Source organism: Leucopleurus acutus (assembly GCF_964270905.1).
Source record: "Leucopleurus acutus genome assembly, chromosome: 5".
NCBI lineage: Eukaryota > Metazoa > Chordata > Mammalia > Artiodactyla > Delphinidae > Leucopleurus > Leucopleurus acutus.
In genome coordinates this window covers 98,345,702-98,369,345 of record NC_139147.1, presented here as the reverse complement: position 1 = coordinate 98,369,345, position 23,644 = coordinate 98,345,702, and the positions used below count along the sequence as shown (strand labels likewise).

At 40.3% G+C, this 23,644-nt stretch overlaps 1 protein-coding gene across 4 annotated transcripts in view; it reads right to left on the bottom strand.

Annotated features, from left to right (window-relative positions):
• GOLIM4 (golgi integral membrane protein 4) overlaps positions 1–13,753 on the bottom strand; it is an 80,476-nt gene extending 66,723 nt beyond the window's left edge. For 2 of the 4 annotated variants that reach the window (XM_082839724.1, XM_082839726.1), the window contains exon 1: positions 13,200–13,753. In XM_082839724.1, the coding sequence (XP_082695850.1) occupies positions 13,200–13,386 (187 nt within the window). In that variant the 5' untranslated portion in view covers positions 13,387–13,753. The remainder of the gene's footprint in view (positions 1–13,199) is intronic. The other 2 variants (XM_082839723.1, XM_082839725.1) reach the window with 1 other exon arrangement.
• Between the last annotated feature and the right edge of the window lie 9,891 nt (positions 13,754–23,644).

Here is a 23,644-nt window from a genome sequence, read left to right as displayed (position 1 = left end):
AGGAGGTATTCAAGAGGAAGAACTTCCAGCGGAAGTGTCTGCCAACGGAAGCCCACATGCCCCACTCAAAACACAAGCCACGCAGGAATGCAGCGCAGTGCCGAGGGATCCTATGACTTTTCAGACAAAGTTGGAAATCCGGATGCTCACATAAAATATCTTTCTTTTTCCATGTAGACAACTACCGTGAAATTTTTCCGAGCACTGTGTGGGCCAAACCAAAACATATCCATATGCTACTCTTTGCAACCTGGGTTCTACAAAGCTTCTTTCCTGTTTTTCCAATCTGTGATTTATTTAGGAGTGATTTGGCTTCTACATCTGGAAACTAAAAAACACAGCTGGAGAATCAGTTGAGTGGTGAGCTTCAAAGCCCCCCTGTGAAGTCAAGGTGAAGCTACAGAGCCTGTGGTGAAAGTTAGCAGGATGCTGGTGTGGGCCCGTGCCATGTCTACACCCCAGGTTGCAGAGGAGTCTGAGAAAAAATCATCTGAAGGTTAGGGACAGCCCAAGCCCCTAATTTTGGATCAAGGACAATGTGCCGGAGAGAGATGGGAAGGGCGGTGAAGCCAAGTTCACCACACTATCACTCTTAATACCCTGGGATCCAATCCTGTGGAGCCTGCCTCCATCCTTCAGGGCATGAGACGCAGAGAGGGACACGGTGAACATGCTGGTGGCAGTAGAAAGCTGCAGAGGTGAAGCAGCAAGTGGTAGCGTGAGCAGCCAGCAGCACCTTCCGAGGACACGGAGATGGGAAGTGGTGGGGGATGGCAGTGGACCCCAAGGAGGCCAGTTCTCAAGTCCAGCTGCGTCACCATCTGGGAATACTCTTAACTCTGAGGAGGCAAAGTAAAAAACTCTGTTTTGGAATAGGTGCTGTCAAAACCTCCTTTTAGTTCCAGGGTGAGGGAGCCTTGGAAACTGAGAATTAGTAAGAGTCCTGAGTTAGGATTCAAGCAATTTGAGCATTAATCCCAAGTGTGTCACTGCCTTGCTGTGTGACTTCTGTTTCCCCAGATTCAAAATGGTAATAATATTGCATATTGCTTTACTCAACATCACAGGTTTTCAGAACCAAATGATATCATGAATACAAAGCAATTTGAAAAGCATAAATGTCTCATGTGATAGCAAGGCATTTTTATTTATTATTTACTAAGCAATTACTAGTGGATTCTAGGAATGCAATTTATTAGATGTCATTTAAATCTCTAATCAGGATTCTTACATTTGAGGGAGGTGGAGTGGGTTTGGGCTTTAGAGGAATAGCAGTCAGCACTGATGACTCCATTACAAACCTGGCCACTTTCTAGAGGGTTCATGGCGTGGAACCAGGGGAGGTCAAATTCCAAGATGGACTTAAAACAAACCCCAGAAAGGGGAATTTGCCCGAAAGCAGGGGTTCTTAACCTTTTTCAGGTCACTGATGCTTTGAGGATCTGATAAAAGCTATAGAGTCTGTCTTGGAAAAAGGCACTTATACAAAATTGACATAAATTTTCAGAAAATTCATAGACCCCACAGATCCCAAATTGAAAATGCCACCCTCAGGGAAGAGAGGGTCACAAACAAGACACACGACGTGGTCTTAGACTGAGCTGTTGCCAGGTAGGAGGCAGTTTTGAGAACAGCTGGAGGCCTGAAATAAAAACAAAGCAGTCTTTCTTTAAAGGCTCGGTCTCTGCTCAAAGTATTGCTACCGTGGGGCCCTCAGATGAACACTTCTCGGGGGCTAAAAAACGGGTCTCACATGTGTTCACAAATACCATCATTCTAGCTAACTGGGTTAGAAGCTACTGCTTCCTTGGGCAGTTTCAACAGAAAAGAGCATCTCCTAGCTTAATCCATATGGACCCTGACCAACCCAGGGAGCAAAAGGTAAACGAGACAAAGACAATATGCAGCCTGTTAAGTGTCCCTAAGAACCACACTGCACATGTTAGAACTATACTGTAGAACACGTAGGGAATTTTCCCATTTTGGTTTTTGGGACAGATAACAGAGACCACATGTCCCAAGGGACTTACAATCACTGAGAGTATCACCAAGAGAAGTCCCCAGCAACCTAGCCTAACAGAGAGGATCACGGCCGCAATCTGGCACCCACATAGATAGCAGGAGAGCAGGAAGAGAATCACTGATTTCCTAGAAATTCAACAGCAACTTCTCACTGACAAGAACAGAACTCTCCCTGATCTGTGAATCAAGTATGGCCTCAAACATTTTGACAAAATATTCTCTACCCACTTCCCGATCTAATTTCTTACAGAAATATGTTTAGGAAAGTACAATGGAAGCCAAATGGAAAACAGAAATATTCATCTCATGTATCTCTAATTATTAAAGTATGTTTGGAAGAGTGAGGCCATACTGTGAATTTGAAATTACAATTGTTCATAAAACATTTAATGACGTTTTCATAATATGCTCATATGCTCTATTTTTTATTTTATCGACATCACAAAAGAATACCTCATGTATTGCAATATTTAAAACCTGACTTTCAAAATAGGGATGAATGAACAAGTTGAAATTACTAGTCATGCAATGAATGCTCTTTCTTTAAATCAAAGATATTTATCTTTCTAAGACCACTTGAACTCCATTAAAAAATATATCTTCTGATCATCAAATAATGAGGTCTTCACCAAGGACTGCAGGCTATATGAAATCAGAAGGAACGTTCAGAAGCAAATGAAAATACTGTATGAACAAACACACTGCACTGCATTCCCATCTACTTGCCAAAGAAATACAGTCACTTGTAGGAGTAGGAAATTTTCACAAATTGTCAATGGATTTTGAAACTTCCCAAGGACAGGATGGCTTCCACTTTGGGATTTCCCCTAACAGCCTCCTAGTTAGGTTTATACTTCAGAGAGATACCTGGAAATCTCTTCTAATTTTAATTCTTCCAGGTCAGATGGCTTAAACAGCAGATAATTTCCCTCTGTAGTTCCATGACTTCAAATGCCACTTCTCACTAATATATGTCAAATTAAATGGTAAAGCACGTTTTAATATATAGTAGAACAATTTTTACCAAAGTATTATGTTGGATATTCCAAGAATATAATTTAGAACAGTGCCTGGCACATAGCAAGTGCTCAAAGAATGCCAACAATGACAATGTCCTTTTCACCTTGTGGGAGGCAGCTACTAAGATGGCCCCAGGTGATCCTTATTTTCTGTTATTCTTGCCCTTGAGCACAGGCTGGACTTGGTGATTAGATTCTAATGAACAGAATATGGCAGAAAGTGATGAGGTATCACCTTCAAGATTAGGTTATTAAAATACTTTCACTTTCATCTTGGGTTCATACACACTCTCTCTCTAGCTTTCTCTTGGATCTCTTGCCCCGAGGGAAGCCAACTATTATGTTTTAAGTTCCAGGTTGGAATCATGGGCCTTCAGAAAGGCCTGGATGAGTGAGATTGGAAGTGGATCTTCTGAGGCCTGCCAACAACCACATCAGTGAATTCTGAAGCAGATCCTTCAGTCCCGGTCAAATTTTGAGATGACTACAACCCTGATCAGCAGTTTGACTGCAACATAGTGAGACAGAGATCTTCAGAGAATCACCCAGCTAAGTCGATTCCTTTCCAGCAAAAACTGTGAGATAATATTTGTCATTCTAAGCCGATTCAGTTTGGGGGTAATTTGCTATGCAACAGGATAACTAATCCAGATTTTAGAAGTGGGGTGCTGCCATGACAAAAACCTAAAAGGTGGTAGAGGCTTTGGAACCATGTAGTGGGCCTAAGAAGAGTGCCAGTGACAGTGTAAAGTGCCTTGGACACATTGTTCACAGAATTTTGGACTTTGAAGAGATTTCTATTAAGGGCATGAATGAAGGTGAGGAAAATCTTATTGGAAACTAGAAATTACACAGTGGCAAAAGGTTTAACAATAGGACACTTATGTGTAGTTACGTGACCTGCAGACCCATGCATTTATATGAGATGTTTACAAAGTGCCAAATGAACTGGGTGATTTAGTTAAGGAGCTTTCCCAGCAAAGTACTGAAGATGCTACCTGGTTCCTTCTTCTTGCTGTTTATAGCAAACTATGAGAATATAAATCGGGGGAGGGACTACCAAACAAAAAAGGAAGCAGGACCTGAAGGTTTTGAAAATCCTCAGTCTCTCTAGACAGCAAACAATGCTAAAGTTAAGAAACAGTTTCCAAGCAAAGATCATTTCTAGGGAACTGTCTGAGAAAACATGGTCTAAAATGAGATCAACGGTGCAGCTTCTGAAATCCTTTTGGTAAGCCCTGGGAAACGTGGCATCTCAGAGTACTATTCAATCAGACCACAGGATCTCCTACAACTTTAAGGGTGTGACTCACAGATACTCTCAACAGGCCTTTGGTAAGTTAAAGGGCATTGTCTCTCCCTTGCCTCTGCAGAAACTCAAGGTAGAGAAGGAATCATCTCCAAGATGGGTGTGGTGTTTTGTCTAACAGAGTAAACCTCAACAAGTTTCACAGGAGACCCACAAAAATTTTGAGAGGATTTTACCAGCAGATACACTGCCAGTTTGGACTGGAAGGAATGGAGATGGTCCTAAATGAAGAAAGGCCATAGATCCCCCAAATTCTACAGGCAGGAAGCAGACAGAAAACTCAGCTGCCGACACATGGTACCTTTCATGAAAAAAGGAAGGATGACTCAGTAGTCCATAGGGTAGAATCAAGAACCATGGAGAATTATTCCCAGGCCTGGACCTAGTTGAGGAACATTTGCCTAACTGGATTTCAGAATTTTCATGGACCAGCAACTCCTACATACCTCGCACTTTCAGCTATTTTGAATAAGAATATGTAGGTATCGTATGCCTGCCCCACCGTTGTATGTTGCTTATATGTTGAGGTTTAGTTTCACAGATCTACCAATGAAGAGGAACTATACTTGAGAAGTTGTACCTGAGGAACTATATCCAAGGAGCCACACCCACACCCGGATAAAACTTAGATGACTTCTGGATTTTGAGCTGATACTCACCTATCTAGTAAAGAGGATATAGTTTTCATCTTCTAATAAAAGTGATGTTTGACATCAGTACTATTTAATGTGTTTTACAGATTCAAACCTTTAAAAAGGATACAAAGTCCTTTTAAAAATTACCTCTAAATGTTTGTTAATAGGTTGAGAGATTATTGCAGTAGGAAGCATAGAGTTACAATATTAAATCTCACTAACGTAAAACTTGATAAACTGTTCTACACTAACCAAACTAATCAAGCAATTTATCAGCTGCCCAATATTAATCTACATTTAGAATACTTATTTTATAGTATCATAGCTATTGTCTAAAGCATACAAGCAACGTCAGAGTTCTCTTACATACCTTGATTTGTAGAATTTTCTTTTTTTTACAAAAATTCCACTTAAAGAAGGGCTTTAAATGAGAGGTGAAATGGGAAATAGAATGTTTGACTCTCCTAAAATGATTATATATTTTTCTTAAGTTCACTTACTCGCAAAGGAAAGGACATGGTGTCATTCAAATGTTCTAAAATGCCTCATCCTTCAGAATGACAGCACATCTTTCACTTTTCTATTCACTACGTATCATATTGTGACATTTTATATGTGAAAAATAGCTAAAGCAATATTTTTTTAAATGTCATACTATTATAATGAGCAATTCATTTCATGCCCATGTCCCTCCAGGCTATGAGCCTATTTAGTGAGCCTTATTAGCGTGGGGCAATGTCTGGCATGTCCTCTGGAAAAGCACCCACAGGCCAATAAAAACAAAGAACACAAGTGTGCCATTCAGAAATACATAGCATTGTTTAAAAATAGCAACACCCATGCTGCTCAGACCAAGAGGAGGGTGCTGCCAGTCTGCAGACGCAGCTGAGTGCAGTGAGGAGTGCTCCGCTGTTCTGGAAATCAGCGTATGTAGGCTCTGGGCTTAGCTTGAGACATATGCTAAGTGATTCATCCTCTTCAGGATTGTTTTCTTAACTGTAAAATTCAGTGTCTGTATCACCAAGTGATGCGTTCTTGAACGTCAGACATGCAGGTACTCATAACATGAGTTCTTATTTTATACATGCAAAACCTGCATAGGTACAATGGGTGGCCAGATGTTCACTTTTTACCCTAACATAAACTTCTAAAAAGGAAACTTTACACTACTATTTTGTAAATGAAAAATCTGACTTAACGTGCCATTAATGGGTAGTAACCGTAAAATTTAAATACAATAAAACAACAAAACAATTATTAAAGTCTAGCTGTCAGGCTGTTGGCTGCCTGAAGTTGGCTCTCTGAAAACAAATGAGCAACTATATCTAGGAGAGAGGCTCTAGTATCAAACTGAGAGTTTCTCCTTGACTCGTCAAGAAAACACTGAAAGGGAATTCAAAAGGGCAGAAGTTTCTCATGTGATTTGATGTTATTTTATGCAGCATCTGCAGATCACCTAGAATCAACTCCAGTATCAACTAAAATCACCTTTTTCAACAGCACCGAATGTCCTACACTCTGGAAACGCAGCATCAAATAATCACACCTGTTACTTCTGATTCTAAATTTTATCTTGAATCCTCACATGACCCACCTAACGCACTTTCTCAAAACCTTTAATACTGTCACAGAGACACTAAAATAATTTTGAGGGCAATGGAGTACTGTGGAAAGAACACAGGCTAGGAAATCACATTGGGGTTCCGAGTGCAGATTCATTAGATTCGACCTTGACACTGGCAACTTAATTTACCCCTCTGAGCCGCAGACTACTCCTTCACACCAAAGTGCTCAGTCAGGGTTAAGTGAGAAAATGCGTGTAAGTGTTTAAGCCCAGCACCTGAATGTGGCAGACACTCAATAAATGGTATGTATTTAACATAATTTAATTCTTTCAAGGAAATTTTCAAATTTCTATCAAAATAAATTTGTTTCAAATAAGAGTGGCTCGAAAGAAAAAATACAGTTGGCCATTTTTATTTTACGGTAAAGTTATACATATTTCACTTCCAAACAAAGCTACAAAACCCATAAACCACTGACTGGCAAAAGTAGCAAAAACATTTTGTCCTCAGTGATAAAATAAGAACACTTATTTGTCAAAATGAAAAACAGGAACTCTTAGCTGCTACCATGCAAAGCGTTCTCAAGTCCTTTCTTACCAAAAGAGGGTCAATATAGTAGAAAAGACAGAGTGAGAGTGTCTTTAATCAAGTAAAAGTTTCAGCCAAGGTGGGCATATGGCTCTGAAAAGAGCCACAATTAGACCACAGATAATGACTCTATTACCTACTAGATGTAATACACGGTGGGCAAAATAAAAAGTAGCCCAATATTAATCCTGCAACAGCAGTCCTGGTTACCTAGTAAATGTCATAGTGATGCGCTCTGGGATTTGTGCTAGTCACATTAGATGTATTATTTCTAGTGCATGCAAGTGTGCAAAATATCCCCAGCGAACTAGGAAGAAAGCGAAGTTCAGAGGGGTTACCTGCCTGCTCAAGGTCACTCCATTGGTAAACACCAGAGTTGCATTCTAACAGTATCTGATGCCAAACCCACTCCCCCTTCGCTAGTCCCTGTTTCTTTCTTTTTAGGACATGCAGATGTGGGCAAGAATCATCCCCAATGCTTTGAAATGTCATAAACTGATGTTAGTCCCCTTCTCTCTCTCTCATGTCTTCTAGTTTCTCTCAAATCATTTGCATTTTGGTCCTCCCGGCTTCAGTCGTCATTCTCAAACTCCAATTCACTCATTCCTTAAGTCTCTAAAACCTGGTCTCCTGTCCCAGCTCTTGGTAAGGCAGGAGGGAATTTTAAAAGGTCAAGGTAAGTTTTCCAATCTACTTGGATGTAGTGAACTGTATAACATGCCTGGGTCTTCTACCTCAGACTTAAACAAAAGGCTCACAGATACTGAGCAATTCTCTTCCCTGGTGAACCAATACTGGCGAGTTCCAATTTACAGGGACGACTAAGGCAGGTACAGTGTGTGGAGTCACACATATTCGTGCATGTCACATATATTTAACAGAATGTTTAAATGAGTCATATTTTCAAAAGTTATCTAGAAGCTTTTATCTTTTATTCAGGAAATAAATCTTAAGGCAGGGTTTTACATAAAGAGTTTTTATGTCTGTTCCATTTTTAAAATAGAACAGAATTAAACAAAAACAGCTTGATAAATTTCACCTTTTAACTGCACGATGTATGTACTTCAGTGAAAATGTCCATTTAATAGACAACATCTAATTGATGTTTGTGTGTCCTAACTTTGCACTTGAAAACGAGTATCCCTACTACGCATTGCCTATACCCGTGGGGCTAAATTACTGAGGTCTGTGAACCACTCTGTTGTACATGAAGTTCCCCAGTATTCCAAAATGCAAGTATCACCCTTCTAAGCACTGTACACCCGCTAACACTATTGATCCTATGACAAACTATTATAAACACCATTATCCTGATTATTACATATGATGAAAGCAAATCACAGAGATGTTAAGTAACCCAAGATCACCCAGCTGGTAAAAAAAATATACATATATATATATATATATATATATAGCAAGACATCAAATCCAAGAGCTCTGACTCCTCAGCCCACATCCACTACATTTCACTGCTCACCATATAGAAGCACATTCATTGGCAGAGAGCCAATGAATATATAGGTATAGACCTATATATTTATTGATCACCTACTACAGTATATGCCAAGCACTTAGCACTGGAGTTGAAAGAATTTTTTAAAAGCCTGGTCCTGAGCTGAAGGAGAACTTTTTTTTTTTTTTTAAAAGCAAATTCAGGGTAGGTTGAAAACAAAGAAGAAACCAGATACAATATGTTTTCATGCTCAGGCAAATGGGCCATTCTATGTCTCAAGGGAACATAATGCAAAGGACAACTAACTTGAATAACAATGTCACCCTTAGAAGCACCAAACGTGTTTGTTTTAAATAACTGTAATACACTTATCTGGAACAGGAGCATAGAAGACATCATATGAACCTTTTCTTTTTTTCTTTTTTTTTTTTTTTTTTTTGCAGTACGCGGGCCTCTCACTGTTGTGGCCTCTCCCATTGCAGAGCACAGGCTCCGGACGCGCAGGCTCTGCGGCCATGGCTCACGGACCCAGCCGCTCCGTGGCACGTGGGATCTTCCCGGACCGGGGCACGAACCCGTGTCCCCTGCATCGGCAGGCAGACTCTCAACCACTGCACCACCAGGGAAGCCCTATGAACCTTTTCTTGATGGTTTCTGGTCATCACTGGGAAGACCAAGAGCACTGCAATAATGTAATACAATGTTTTAAGAATGAGGGACTGTGGGAGGGAGGGAGACGCAAGAGGGAAGAGATATGGGAACATATGTATATGTATAACTGATTCACTTTATTATAAAGTAGAAACTAACACACCATTGTAAAGCAATTATACCCCAATAAAGATGTTAAAAAAAAAGAATGAGGGACTGTTTGCCCCCCCCCCCAAATTTAAATAGTTACATCCCTCTCCCAGATCTTATTGCACAAGGTTACTGCCTACCTCTGGCAATCACACCCTCTCCTAATCTGACATGATATAAAAAGAGAGTTAATTAGTAACCAGACTTGAATTCTAAATTTAAATTGTCAGGGAGGGTCCCTTATCCAGAGTAAAGTACTTGGATTTATTCCAGTCTGCCTATTTTCTTTGATGTTCATTTAGGTACAACAAAAAAGGAGCTAATTATAAAAACAAATTCTGCCAATTTCAAAATTTTACCCATGGCAACCCTGGGAAGAGAAAATGATCAAATATCTCAAACAGGGACTGCTATGATAACAACAGCTAATGTTGAATGAGCGGTACCTACTATGTGCTAGGTATGTGCTAGGAGCTTCACAGGTATTAATTATTTTATCCTCACAATATTTTATAAAATAGGTCACTCTAATCTCCATTACATAAATAAGAAAATGAGGCCCAAGATCACGCAAAAAGTTGCAGGGCTAGAATTTGAATCACATGCTTGGGGTAAAAGAAAAAAGCCTCAAATGTCTTTGCAGCCAAGCCAGCGAAGTAAATGTGCGAATCAGCTCAGTCTTAAGATTACAGAGCTGTGGTTCTCGACCTCAGCTGCACGTTGCATTCACCTGGGGAGATTGCCAGGTGGGTTCCACCCCACAGATTGCGACTTAATTGGACTGTGAGTTGCCCCCAGGTAATTCTAATGGGCAGTCAAAGCTGAGAATCACTGTTTATAGACACAGAAAATGGAGCATGGCCCCAAAAGCATTTTTGCTTTTTTTGTTTTGTTTTGTTTTGTTTTTGGCTGCTTGGCGAGGAACGTGGGATCTTAGTTTCCTGACCAGGGATCTAACCCGCGCCCCCTGCAGTGGAAGCTCCAAGACTTAACCACTGGATTGCCAGGGAAGTCCCAAAAGCAGTTTTTTTAAAAAAATTTTAAGTTAACTAACACTGCGCTGGTCAAAGGTGGTTACTACTGCCTCTGCCACCAGAGGTAATCTCTGCCCCACTCCTCAATATAATTAAGGAACACTATGGATGGAAGATAGAGAGGCTGGCAGACACAGACATTTGTTTTTAGTGGACGGAGCATTGCCAAAGTCTGGAACTTTCCCCATGTAACCCCTGCCATTTCCTATTTATGGAACTGTTCTACTCCAAAATACACTTGGAGTTAGACATAACCTACTTTCAGAATAATGTCTGGTGACAATCCATTATTAAACTGAAGATGACCTAAATATGTTCACTTAACAAATGTATACCTTCAGATTACATGGCCAAATTACTTAACATTTTTCAAGAGGCATTTTTTAAAAAAAAGGACACTCATAATTAACTCTGATTTTAATCCAAGCCAGGTCAAGAGACCTCACATAACGAAACAAGTCTTAAGAATGGAGAGTTTAATGTCCTAAAAACAAATCTATATGTGTACATAGCACCGCTGAGTAAAATGTCATTTGTCATTGGAAAAGGGAAGCAAAAGCTGCGTACCATCAGAAAATCTTCATTAAATGGCCTGCAGATGTGAAATCCAAAATAAATGCTACAGAACAGAATTGTGAAAAAATAAGAATTGTAAAAAAAAAAAAAAAAAGAAGAAGAAGAAACTGTAGCCTGCTTGGAAAATCATTCTTCACACATAATCATATTGCAACTGTGCAGCACCACAATTCAAGAGGAAATGGCAAAACACTAAATTAAGAAATGGACTGTAAGGCCACTTGTTCAAACTAGCTACAACATTTTTTTTCATCTCCTGCAGCAAAGCAAATGTTGTGTATTTTAATGGTCTTGTATTACCACTTACCACCCCTCTCCCCCACTACCACCACCAAAAGAAGGCCAATAAAAGGGGAAAAAAAAAACTGAGATGGATTTTCTAAATGGAATACTGCAAATAAAGGCCATGACTCAGAAATCAGGGCCTCCTCAGTCAATGAGTTCCAGCACTGGGAGTTTAAGCAAATGTGCTACTTGGGCAAAATATTTCATTGTTGTTACTTGGTTTTTTTCAAAAAGCAGACAAGGAAGTGAAGTCTGAGAAAGCAGACAAAAGTGATTGGAACTAGTTTTCTCATCACAGTTAAACTTTGTTTGTTGACTGAATAAATATATACATTGACCCCCTCCTGAGTGTCAGGCACTGTGCAGTGCTGAGGATGTATTGGTGAATGTGACAGCACCTGCTCTCATGAGTCTCCTGAACTAAGAGAACAAGGCACCAACCTTGCATAATCCACCATATACACCCTTCCAGTCACGTGTGTGAAAATCCAGTCCTGCCATTGTACTACTGGATGGCAAGTTTTTCCCTTGGTCTAACTGCCGCTGGTGTCTTCTAAGTAAACAATAAATAAATATCCATATTTTGCATACCAACAATAACTCATGGGTAAATTTCAACAAGTTTTAAAAAAAACATTTTTAAAGTAAGACTGAATCAAAACAGATTTTCCTTTTGAACAAAGCCCAGCTCATGTATTTTCATTGCCTGTGGCTATACAGCTTCAGTAAGCTAAAAATACTTCCTTTGTTTCTAAGTTGGGAAAAGCAAATAAGACCAAGAATCAGAAAACATTCAAAATAGCTAAAGCAACGAAAAGGTATCTGTTTTATATTTGTATAAATATACAATGACAGAAACTATCCATGCAGCTTGTATCTTCCTAGAAATATGAAATAAGCTATATTTGCATGATCAACAAGGACTATCAACATTTCACTACTCAGAGCCCTTTACTATTATTACTTTTTTTGGTGGGGAGAGGACTGCATAAGTATTGAAAACTAACCACAAGTATAAGAAAAAGCTTTCAAAAAATATGTAAAGGATGACTCTGCTCTTAACAAGGCCACATGGTGCTTACTTTGCAGTGACGCATCATTTATGTTCCTGAAATTTACGTTAAACGGGATTCTAAAATAGAAGGATAGGAGCTTTCCGTCTTTCTGCAGGTATTGCTCACGTTGTGTTTGCTGTGTGTCTGGCAAAGTGAAAAACCAGGTTTCTCCTCTTGCACCTCTCCCGGACAAACTGAAAGTTACTCAGTTTAATAAAGTTTTTTTTTTTTTCTTTTTCCAAAAACATACCTGCAGTATGGTGAACAGTAGCGTGGACTTTTCCAACACATCCAACATCTCTAAAGTCACACTACTGAGTTAACAGAGATAAGCAACTAGCAGGTCTAGGCTCCATTCGACTGGGCCATTAGTTTGGACCACCAGGTCATGGCTTAATTTCCCTTGAAGAAACAGCAGTTTGAGAAATCTCGGCCAAACTCCCCATCTCTTAGGCTACTGACAACGTCAACTGGAAAGCAAATGCCTAGAAACCAGGAAACCATGCCCCTCCGGATGGGCTGGCAGGAGCGGAGGCAGGGATCCTGGTTTGTCTGCCCGGGTTGCAGCCGGGCCTTTGACAAGGGCTGGGGTAAGACTCAGTGTGTACCCGCCCATCCATCGCCCAGTGGAACCTGGGCTGGCGCTGCCAATTTCAAATGTAACCACCGGAGGAAGCGGGAGGATGAGGATGTGTCATCTCTGACACTCCGGGGTCCGGCGGGGCTTGCCTCTGATGTCCCTGAAGGTCAGAGGTGGTGCCCGCGGTGCCAACAGCTCATCAAAACCACTTTTCCAGTCGGGGCGGGAGGCGCGGGGCAAAGTTGGCCACCGGCCGCGCGCGTCCCGTTAACCGTACCTTGTAACTGGGCGGAAAGGGACTCCTGGTGCTGCTGGTACTTGAGTGCCACCGCTTCGGCTTTCCGCAGTTGTGTCTGCAGCTCGTAGTAGAGCATCGCGCCATAGAGAAAGCCGAACACCACGGTCAGCAGCAGCAGCGTCTGGAAGATCCGCTTCTGCTTTCGGGAGCACATCCCGTTTCCCATAGTCCCGTCGGGACCCCGCGCCGCGGCCGTCCTCGCCGCCGCCGTCCCTTCCTCCCCTCGGCCCGAGCGGGCGCCTCAGCAGCGGCCGCCGCAGGAGGTGGCCGGACGCAGCATGAGGAGGAGACGCGAGACACAAAAGCTGGGCCGGAGTGGTAAGTGGCGCCCGCTCAGCCTCCGCGCGCCGCGGGGCGTGCAGCCATCGACGCCGCCGGGGCAGCCACCGCCGCCAAACTTTGGCGAGGCTGACTCTCCTTGAGTGCCTGGGCCCGGGAGGGGGCCCTCCGCATACTTCTGAGCGGGCTGTCCTCGCGCCGGTCCGCAGATGCCGCCTGCCTTGTTCCCTCCTCTCCACTTTTTGGCCCGGCTGCCCCCGGCGGCGCTCGGAGTCCCGCCCCTGCCGCTCCCCGCCCCCTCGCGGCAGCTCCCACTGCGCGACTTTGTTGCCACCAAAAGGAGGGGGTGCGCGCCCAACAAAGGGAGCCGGGCTCCAGGCGGCGCCTCAGCGCGCGGCCCGCGGGGGTGAGTAGTTGGGTGGGGGCCGGCTGCCCCGGCCGGGTTTGGGGGACGGCGGGCCGGTGTCACTGACGGGGCTGCGGAGCCTCGGCCGCCGCCGCCTCCCACTTAACTTACGTGTCTCCCACGGCCCAGCTATTCTGGCCAACGGGATTCCGGGAGGAAGTCCCACTCGGGCTCCCCGCTCATTGGGCCCGTCAGAGCCGCCCCTCCCTCCCTTCGGGTAGGCAGTGCCGGGCTCGATTGGACGCCCGCTTTGTCCGTCCGACCCCGGGGCCGCGCCTTCTCTCGAACGCGGGGGCCGGCTAGGGCCTCCGTGGGCCGCGCGGCCGCCTGGCGCGGGGTTACGCCCATGTGGAGTGCTGGTGGCTGGGAGAGGCCGCGGAGCCAGCGGCGGGGAGATCGGAGTGCGCGGGAGACGCGTCCCGGGTGACGGCTGGGAGAGATACGGGTGTGTGTGTGTTTGTGATCCTGCCCTTGGAACGCACGTGGGGAGAGGAGTACAGTGTATAAAGTGGGAGAGAGTGGATAGGAACAGCTGTGTACACTACACCAAGCACCCTTTCTTTCCCTGTCCAGTGGGCAGATGCGGCAGGCACACGGGATAGCTACACGGTCAGCACAATTTTCTTGTGAACCGGAGATGCCTTGCCTACTGAGTCTTGCCCCATCCAGTGCACTATCACGGATGCGTGTGTCCCCATAGATGGCAAGACACAAGTCCGGAGACTCGAGCGCGCTAGCATGCTAGACTTACTGCTCAACTGTACACGTGGGTTGGGGAAATCAGCTTGTCTTTGGCAGAGGGGAAAGAAATGATCTCATATGTTTCCCCTGTCTGCAAATAAAATAATTTTAAAACAAATCTTACGGGCTGAAATAAGTATGCATTTATTTTGTCATATGTATTTGTTTTATTGTTGGCAAAAATACATCAGTTACACTGCTAAGTTACATTTTAAAGGCCAACAAAGTTTCCCTATGTAAAAACAAGTAAAACAAACATAGTAACTACAAACCTCTTCAAAGAAAATCCGTAGTACATTTGTTCTTTCTATGTACTTGAGGGAAAAAAATTGAGGTTATGCATAAATTATAATTTTGTTTCTGCTCTTGACCTAAATTCTAAAAAAGTAAATATTTCTCAAATGCCTCAGTCATGTCATGGAATTTATCACATACTGCATACTTTTTAAGATACTTCAACCAGATTTTAGTTATCACTATTAATAATGGCCAGTGAGTACTCAAAATGAGGGTAGATCTGTTTAGCCACAAATGCAACTTAAAGACAGCCCCTGGTGCAGAAATTTTTTAGTGTTAAAAGCCATAAAAGTAACCAAATTTACAACCTAGCCAGCCTGTGACGTTTATATTACCATGAAAACTAAGTGTGCCTGGCATGTGCTTTTCCCTAATAAATAACTTACATTATATTTTTTAAATGCTTTCATTTACTATCTCATCACAGCCAGGTTAAATATTTGGCTCACATATTGGTAAATAAAGAAAGCAAAGCTTAACAAAGTACTGTGATAGCTCTAAGACCTTCTAGAAAGCTAGGAGCGCAACAGGATTATAACCCAGGTCAGAATCTTCCTCTTTCGATCTCTTTCTCCTATAGAAGCCAGGTTCTCATTCTTTTTAAGCAAGTTATATAAACGAATTATATCTGGTCCATTAGCGTGAGAACCTAATTTAAAGAGAAAAAGGTCTGAAGTTTTAGTTTTTGTCCTGTCATGTAAATATTATGTAACGTTACTTGTTATTGAATTTACCACTGTTTAAATTTCACTCTTTCAATGTGACTCAAGACTGGAAACTGAGACTGGATAATTCCTGTGACCTTGTCAGAATTCCTCGTGACTAAAAATTCCTCACCGTTGTCAGTGTACAGTTTGCTAAACAAACTCTTCCTCCAAAAAAAACCTACCAAAACTGCTCTGGAAGAAATTAAGTTTTATAGCAACAATCCTTGCCCGTACATGAATAGATAATTATCCTAGCCACAAAAGAAAAAGAAGCTGTCTAGAGGATTGGGAAATTATTGCTCATATATTACACAGTATGTAGTATTTGGTTGTTTTTCAAAATCTTTGGAAAATTCCTATGCTTCCAAAATACATGATTACTCATTTTAAACCTCTGATTTCTTCCCAAAGTCTGATTTCAGACTCCGAAGGTATTCTTTGCATAAAGCTGCTGGCTGACTCTACAGAATATAATAAGTGTAGGTCATAAAACACAACTCAATATTGAAGTCATAAAATTTGAAAGAGAACAAAAATTATTACCTGAACTTATCCATTATTTCAAATTCAAGAAGGGTATGTAGAAGTACACAAAATCACTAATGGCAGCGTCTTCATAGTATTACTTTTTCAGGTTGGAGTGTGCTGCTAGTTTCTTGAAAGTATCAGTGTAATGCTTTTCAAAGGCCAACATTGGGGAAGCTATTCAACGTCTATAAACTGAATTTACATGACATTGCCTTTGGGCAGAGCTTGTAATAGATGAGCTATTCATTCTGGTCTTGCTAGCTCTGTTCTATGTAAGTTCTTATCTTATTTTTGTTTCTAGCATTTAAAAAATAATATTATATAATTATATTTCTATATGCCATATATTTAACAATATAGTATGTAAAATTTAAAAATTGTAAATCTTGAGGAATTTCACCAGTTTAATGTTTTATTCCTAAGACAGGAAGAAATTAAACAGATTCAAGATCTTACATTTGAGAAGGGCTAAGGCAACATTTGGGAACCTTAGTATTCTCTCCAGTTTTAGTAAATTTGTCATTCTAACAAAATTTGTTCATTTTCCAAATAAGGGAAGGCAAGAAAATTATAGTCAAGAGATACAGCTAATTTATAAAAATAGACGACTTTAAATTAATAATGTTCAGGATCCTAGAGCAAATTTTTCATTTAAATCTCTTTACAAATTGAATTCAATATTTTTTAATTTGCAAGAGAAATCAACACTTAAGATGATGAATTTTAAATAATATTTTAAAAATATATAACTAGGTGTGGTGATGGATGTTAACTAGACATTGTAGTGCTCATTTCAAATAAATGCATATATAAAATCATTATATTGTACCTCTGAAACTAATATGATGCTGTATGTCAATTATACTCAATTAAAAATAAGTAAATAAAATTTTAAATGGTGTTTCGGTATTAATAAATGAGTTTTAACCTTTTCATGTGAAAATTGCTGAAATCAACTATCTTTTTTTTCTCTATAGGAAACTTCACTCTATCTCTGCCTTTTGGCTATCACCTAATTAGCACACAGGCTTCCTGCATGCCACCTATACCTGCCTGTTTCAAGGGGTAAAGGAAGCTACATTCAAGGTATTCTGTCTTTTTGAGGATTCTGTGAGAGATGTTTTTATAACTCCTTTTTACAAGATTTTGCTAATGACCTGGTGGCAATTGTTAGCAGATTAACAAGGTAAGCCTGTGGCTAAAGGCTTAACAAAGCAATTGAAACCCCACTCAATGTGTCTTGGTGCCTTGCTTTGGTCTGTCTCTAAGCTGCCACGTGGGTAACTTTGAACTATTTAAGGAGTTAGAGGAGAGTAAAGGGGAAAGTAGATGATTAGATGAAAAGTAAAATGCTTTTCAATAACAGAAACCACACCATCAGCACCACTGGTAAATACTTTGTGAACACACTCTGATAATGGAGGAAAATGATTTAGAAGGTTCTACTTGCCACCGATGTGTAGCTAAAGAAACAAATTATCATTTCAAACTTCTTTAACCTTCTAAAGCAGGACCATCCAACATACCCTAAAGTCTTCCAGATTCTAAGATGGCACAAGAAATTATTTTGAATTTGTTGCTTAACATTTATTATAGCTAACATATTAATTTTAGAAAGTAGTTTAGTTCCACAGAATGTTAGAATGAATGGAAAGGGACTGTGAGACTCAGAAGTGAAGTGAACTTCCCAAATCTGCTGCTGCCTGGTTCAGGCAGCTTTTCACTAGCTCACTGCCTTCAGTAACTCAGACACTTCAGATAAGCAGATGGACCACAGAAAAGATCAGTGGCCAATGAAACATACATCTTTAAATGTTCCCCTCTAAACGTATAGTTTGTTGGAGTCCTTTGTATTAAAGAGGCGTTTGGTTTATCCATGACCATTTTCTAGAATTGGTATTTTAATTTTATATGTTATATGTAGGTATTTATAGTAATTTCTTAATCGTCATTAGACATGGCTGGTCATATTTATGATGTATCTAATGCTGAGTCCTGGGTCAGATATTCTATATTCAGTTTCAGAACTGTTCCTAAAGGAAATCATAACTTGCTTCATAAACATTCTTTATGCTCTAATTTCCAGGAATATTTTGAGTCAAGACAAAGAGACTATCAATGTTTTTACTTAGAAATAAAGTAGAGCAAATTTTCAAATAAGAAGAATCGAGTTACCTCAGGATTAAGTTCAGCTTAAATTAAAATTGTGAAATAGAAACATTTGTCTTGTGTTATTCTGCTCCTTCTCTAGTTCAACTCCAACTCCTGGCATCCAACATCCTAATGATTGCCTTTAGTTTCCCAGAATCCTTGCCTTTGACTGTGCCCTTCACTCCTCACCACCCACCCATGTACATATAATACATTGGACTTTCCTTCTTGAAGACAAAGTATATTAATCTAAAATAATCCTTCCACAGTCTTGAGAGAAAGTTCAAGATGGCTGTGTAGAAGATCTTGAATTCGCCTCCTCCCATGGACACACATATGGAACAAGTCCCTCTGAAAAAGACTTGAAAACTAGCTGAACAGCTCCTCCACAACAAAGGATAAAAGAGCCACATCGAGACAGGTAGGAGAGGGAGAGATACATTCTCACCAGAAACCCCACCCCCTGCACAGAGAGCCCCAATCTGTAGGGATCTCACAAATATGGAGCTTTTCCCTGAGAAATGAAGTGCTCATGCACCACATCAGGCACCCTAATCCCTGGGACCTGCACCAGAGAGAAGAGCCCCCCAAACGTCTGGCTGTGAAAACAAATGGGGCTTACATCCAGGAGACCCAAAGGGCTGTAGGGAACTGAGATTCCACTCTTAAAGGGCTTGTGTGCAAACTAACGTTCCCAGGGACCCAGCGCAAAAACAGCAACTTGAAAAGCTTGTAGGCTGAATGTGAAGGAGGTTCATTTGCTAATCTTAAAGCATTAGGGTCAGGGGCCTGACCCCCCGCTCTCTGTTTTTGCACCCTCCCTCTACCTTGCTAGCACCACAGGCATGTGCAATCACAGCCCTCTGCAGCTTCCCCACTAAAGCCTGAGGGTGTGTCCCTTGCCTGTGCTCTCCCACTCCCTTGCAAAAAACAGTGGGTGCTCCCCAACCCTGTGCTCTCTCACTGCCTCGATAAAGCTGGTGGGCATGCCTTGACCCTGCACTCCCCTGCTGCCTCGCTAAAGCTGTAGGCAGACGTGATTCACACAGGAAACGATCCTTGATTGCCTGGCTCTGGTAGCTGGAGCTTGCATTTCTGGGCCCCACAGGACTGAAACAATTGGAGAGACAGTTCTTGGCAGGCTACCAGTCCCAGGGCACTGCACAGACATCAGACTGAAACACACCCCAAGTCTGCCTGTGAAAAAGGCCTGTTTACTTGTCCCAGAGCGTCAGCTTGTGGGTCAGGCTTCATGTTTGCCACACATCTAGAGGCTACAGAGGAGCTCTCAGGAATGAGGCTGGAGGAGCCATCTTTCCGTTCTCCCTTGGCCTCACTACAGCTCACTAGTACGTCCCAGAAAGGAGCTTATACACTCATCCAGAGCCCCAGTTTTTGCAACTGTAACCCATGGGACACTTCCAGATCACCTGGGCTGGAGGCCAGCAGGGCTTACGAATGAGGTGCCATTCATAAGACTGTGTATGTTGGCATACTTTAAAAAATGCTGCCTGAGTGTCTGGCTTCCAACAAGCTGACTGAGATTTCTCCTTTCCACACATGCTCAACAAATGGGACCTATCAAGAATAAATAAGGCTGCTCAGACAATCAAAATGTTTGAGAGAAAGCCAAGAGCTAGGACAAGGTTGAGCTAGAAAGGTTCATCTCCTATACAAGGCCAATCCTTAAGACTGGGAAAGGTAGTTGTTGCACCTAATACATAAAAACCAAGCAAAATGAGGAAACAGAGGAATATGTTCCAAAAGAACGAATAAGATAAAACCTCAGAAAAAGGACTGAAATGGAGATAAGTAATCTACCTGATAAAGAGTTCAAAGTACTGGTCATAAAAATGCTCACCAAACTGGAGGGAAGAATGGATGAGAACAACAACAGTGAGAACTTCAACAAAGAGACAGAAAATGTAAGGAAGTACCAAACAGAAGTCACAAAACTGAAGAAAACAACAACCGAACTGAAAAAATACACTAGAGGGCTTCAACAGCTGACTAGATGAAGCAAAGAACAGAAACAGCAACCTGGAAGACAGGGTAGTGGAACTAACTTAAACGGAGCAGCACCCTCCCCAAAAAAGAAAGAAATTTAAAAATTGAAGATAGCCTAATGGACCTATGGGACAACATCAAGTGGAATAACATTTGCATTATAGGGGTTGGAGAAGGAGAAGAGAGAGAGAGAAAGGGGGCAGAAAACTTATTTGAAAAAAATAATTGTTGAAAACTTCCTTAACCTGGGGAAGGAAACAGGTATGCTGGTCTAGGAATCACAGAGAGTTCCAAATAAGATGAAACCAAAGAAATCCACACCAAGACACATTATAATTAAGATATCGTAAGTTAATGATAAAGATAAAAATACCTATTACATCCAAGGAAACCCCCATAAGACTATCAGCAGAAACTTTGCAGGCCAAAAGAGAGTAGCATGATATATTCAAAGTGCTGAAATAAAAAAACTTCCAAGCAGAATACCTTACCCAGCAAATTTATCATCCAGAATTGAAGGAGAGACAGAGTTTTTCAGACAAGGAAAGCTAAAGGAGTTAATAATCACTAAACTGACCTTACAAGAACTTTTAAAGGGGATTCTTTAAGCTGAAAAGAAAGGGCACTAATTCATAACAAGAAAACATGTGAAAGTAAAACTCTCACTGGTAAAGGTAAATATATAGTAAAGATAGTAGATTAATCATATAAAGCTAGTATGACGTTTAAAAGAGAAAAGTTATAACAATAACAATAACTACAATAATTAGTTAAGGGATATACAGTGAAATGTGACATCAAAAACAAAATGTGTTGGAAGAGAGTAAAAATGTGGAGTTTTAGAATATGTTCAAACTTGCTATCAACTTATGAAAGACTGATATATATATATATATCTCAGTATATACACACACATACACAAGCACAGGCTGTCATATGTGAGCCTCAAAGTAAAAAACCTATACACACAAAAAAATTAGAAAGGAATCTTAGCATAACACTAAAGAAAGTCATCCAACCACAAAGGAATAGAGCAAAAGAAGAAGAACAAAACAGAGAGGAACTTCAAAATAGAAAACAATTAACAAAATGGCAATAAGTACATAACTATCAATAATTACTTTAAATATAAATGGACCAAATGCTCCAATCAAAGCACAAAGTGGCTGAATGATTAAAAAACAAAAAAAGATCCATCTAACTGCTGCCTACAAGTGACTCATTTCAGATGTAAGGACACACAGACTCAAAGTTAACAGATGGAAAAAGATGTTTTATGCAAATGGAAACTAAAAGAAAGCTGGGGTAGCTATAATTACATCAGACAAAATAGAGTTTAAAAGAAAGGCTGTATTGAAAGACAAAGATGGGCATTGCATAATGATAAAGTGGTCAATTGAATAAGAAGATATAACATATGTAAATATTTATGCACATAAAATCAGAGCACCTAAATATATAAGTAAATATTAACAAACCTAAAGGGCAAAATTGACAGCAATACAATAAGAATAGAGGACTTTAATACCCCCTTATATCGATGGATAGATCATCCAGGCTGATAATCTATAAGGAAACATTTGTCTTAAATGACACATTAGACCAGATGAATTTAATAGATGTATAGAGAACATTTCATCCAAAAGCAGCAAAGTGCATATTCTTCTCAAATGTACATGGAACACTCTTTAAGATAGATTATATTTTAGGCCACAAAACAAGTCTCAATAGATTTAAGAAGATCATTTCAAGCATTTTTTCCAACCATAATAATTTGAAAGCAGAAACCAATTACAAGGAGAAAAGTGCAAAAACTCACAAATATGTGGAGATTAAACAACATGCTACTGAACAACCAATACGTCAATGAAGAAATCAAAGGAGAAATTTAAAAAAATACCTTAAGACAAATGAATATGGAAATACAACATACTAAAGTCTATGTAATGCAGCAAAAGCAGTTCTAAGAGGGAAGTTCATAGTGATACAGACCTACTTCAGCTAACAAAAATCTCAAATAAATGAACAACTTTATACCTAAAGGAACTAGAAGAAGAAAAACAAATGAAGCCCAAAGTTAGTAGAAGGAAGGAAATAATAAAGATTAGAGCAGAAATAAATTAAACAGAAACTAAAAAGACAATTTAAAAAAATCAGTAAAACTAAAAGCTGGTTCTTTGAAAAGATAAACAAAATTGACAAACCTTTAGCTAGACTCACTAAGAAAAAAAATAGGGCCAAAATAAATAAAATCAAAAATGAAAGACGAGAAATTACAAATGATACCACAATAAACAAAGGATCATAAGAAACTACTACAAGCAACTATATGCCATTAAAATGGACAACCTAGAAGAAATGGATAAATTCCTAGAAACATACAATCTTCCAAGACTGAATCATGAAGAAATAGAAGATCTGAATAGATTGATTACTAGTAAGGAGAATGAAACAGTAATCAAAAACCTTTCAAAAAACAAAGTCCAGGACTAGGCAGTTTCACTGATGAATTCTACCAAACATTCAAAAAAGATTTAATACCTATCCTTCTCAAATTCTTTGAAAAAATTGAATAGGAGGGAATGTTTCCAAACTCATTTTACAAGGCCAGCATTACTCTGATACCTAAAATGGACAAGGACACCACAAAGGAAGAAAATTATAGGCCAATATGCCTGATGAACATAGATGTAAATATCTTCAACAAAATACTAGCAAACTGAATTCAACAATACATAAAAAGGATCATACATCATGATCAAGTGGGATTTATTCCAGGGATGCAAGGATGATTCAACATCTGCAAATCAATCAACATGATACAAAATGGAGGATAAAAATCATATGATCATCTCAATAGATGCAGAAAAAGCATTTGACAAAATTCAAAACCCATTTATGGTTAAAAAAATCAGTCTCAATAAAGTAGGTATAGAGGGAACGTTCCTAAACATACACATGGCAAGCCCACAGCTAACATCATACTGAAAGGTGAAAAGCTTTCAGCTCTAAAATCCAGAACAAGAGAAGTGTGCCCACTCTTGCCACTTTTATTCAACATAATATTGGAAGTCCTAGTCACAGCAATTAGGTTAGAAAAGGAAATAAAAGGCATCCATACTGGAAAGGAAGAGGTAAAACTGTCACTATTTGTGGATGACATGATTTTATATGTAGAAAACCCTGAAGACTCTACCAAAAAAACTGTTAGAACTAATAAGCAAATCCAGCTAAGTTATAGAGAACAAAATCAGTATACAAATATTGGTTGCATTTCTATACTCTAAAATGAGTTATCAGAAAGAGAA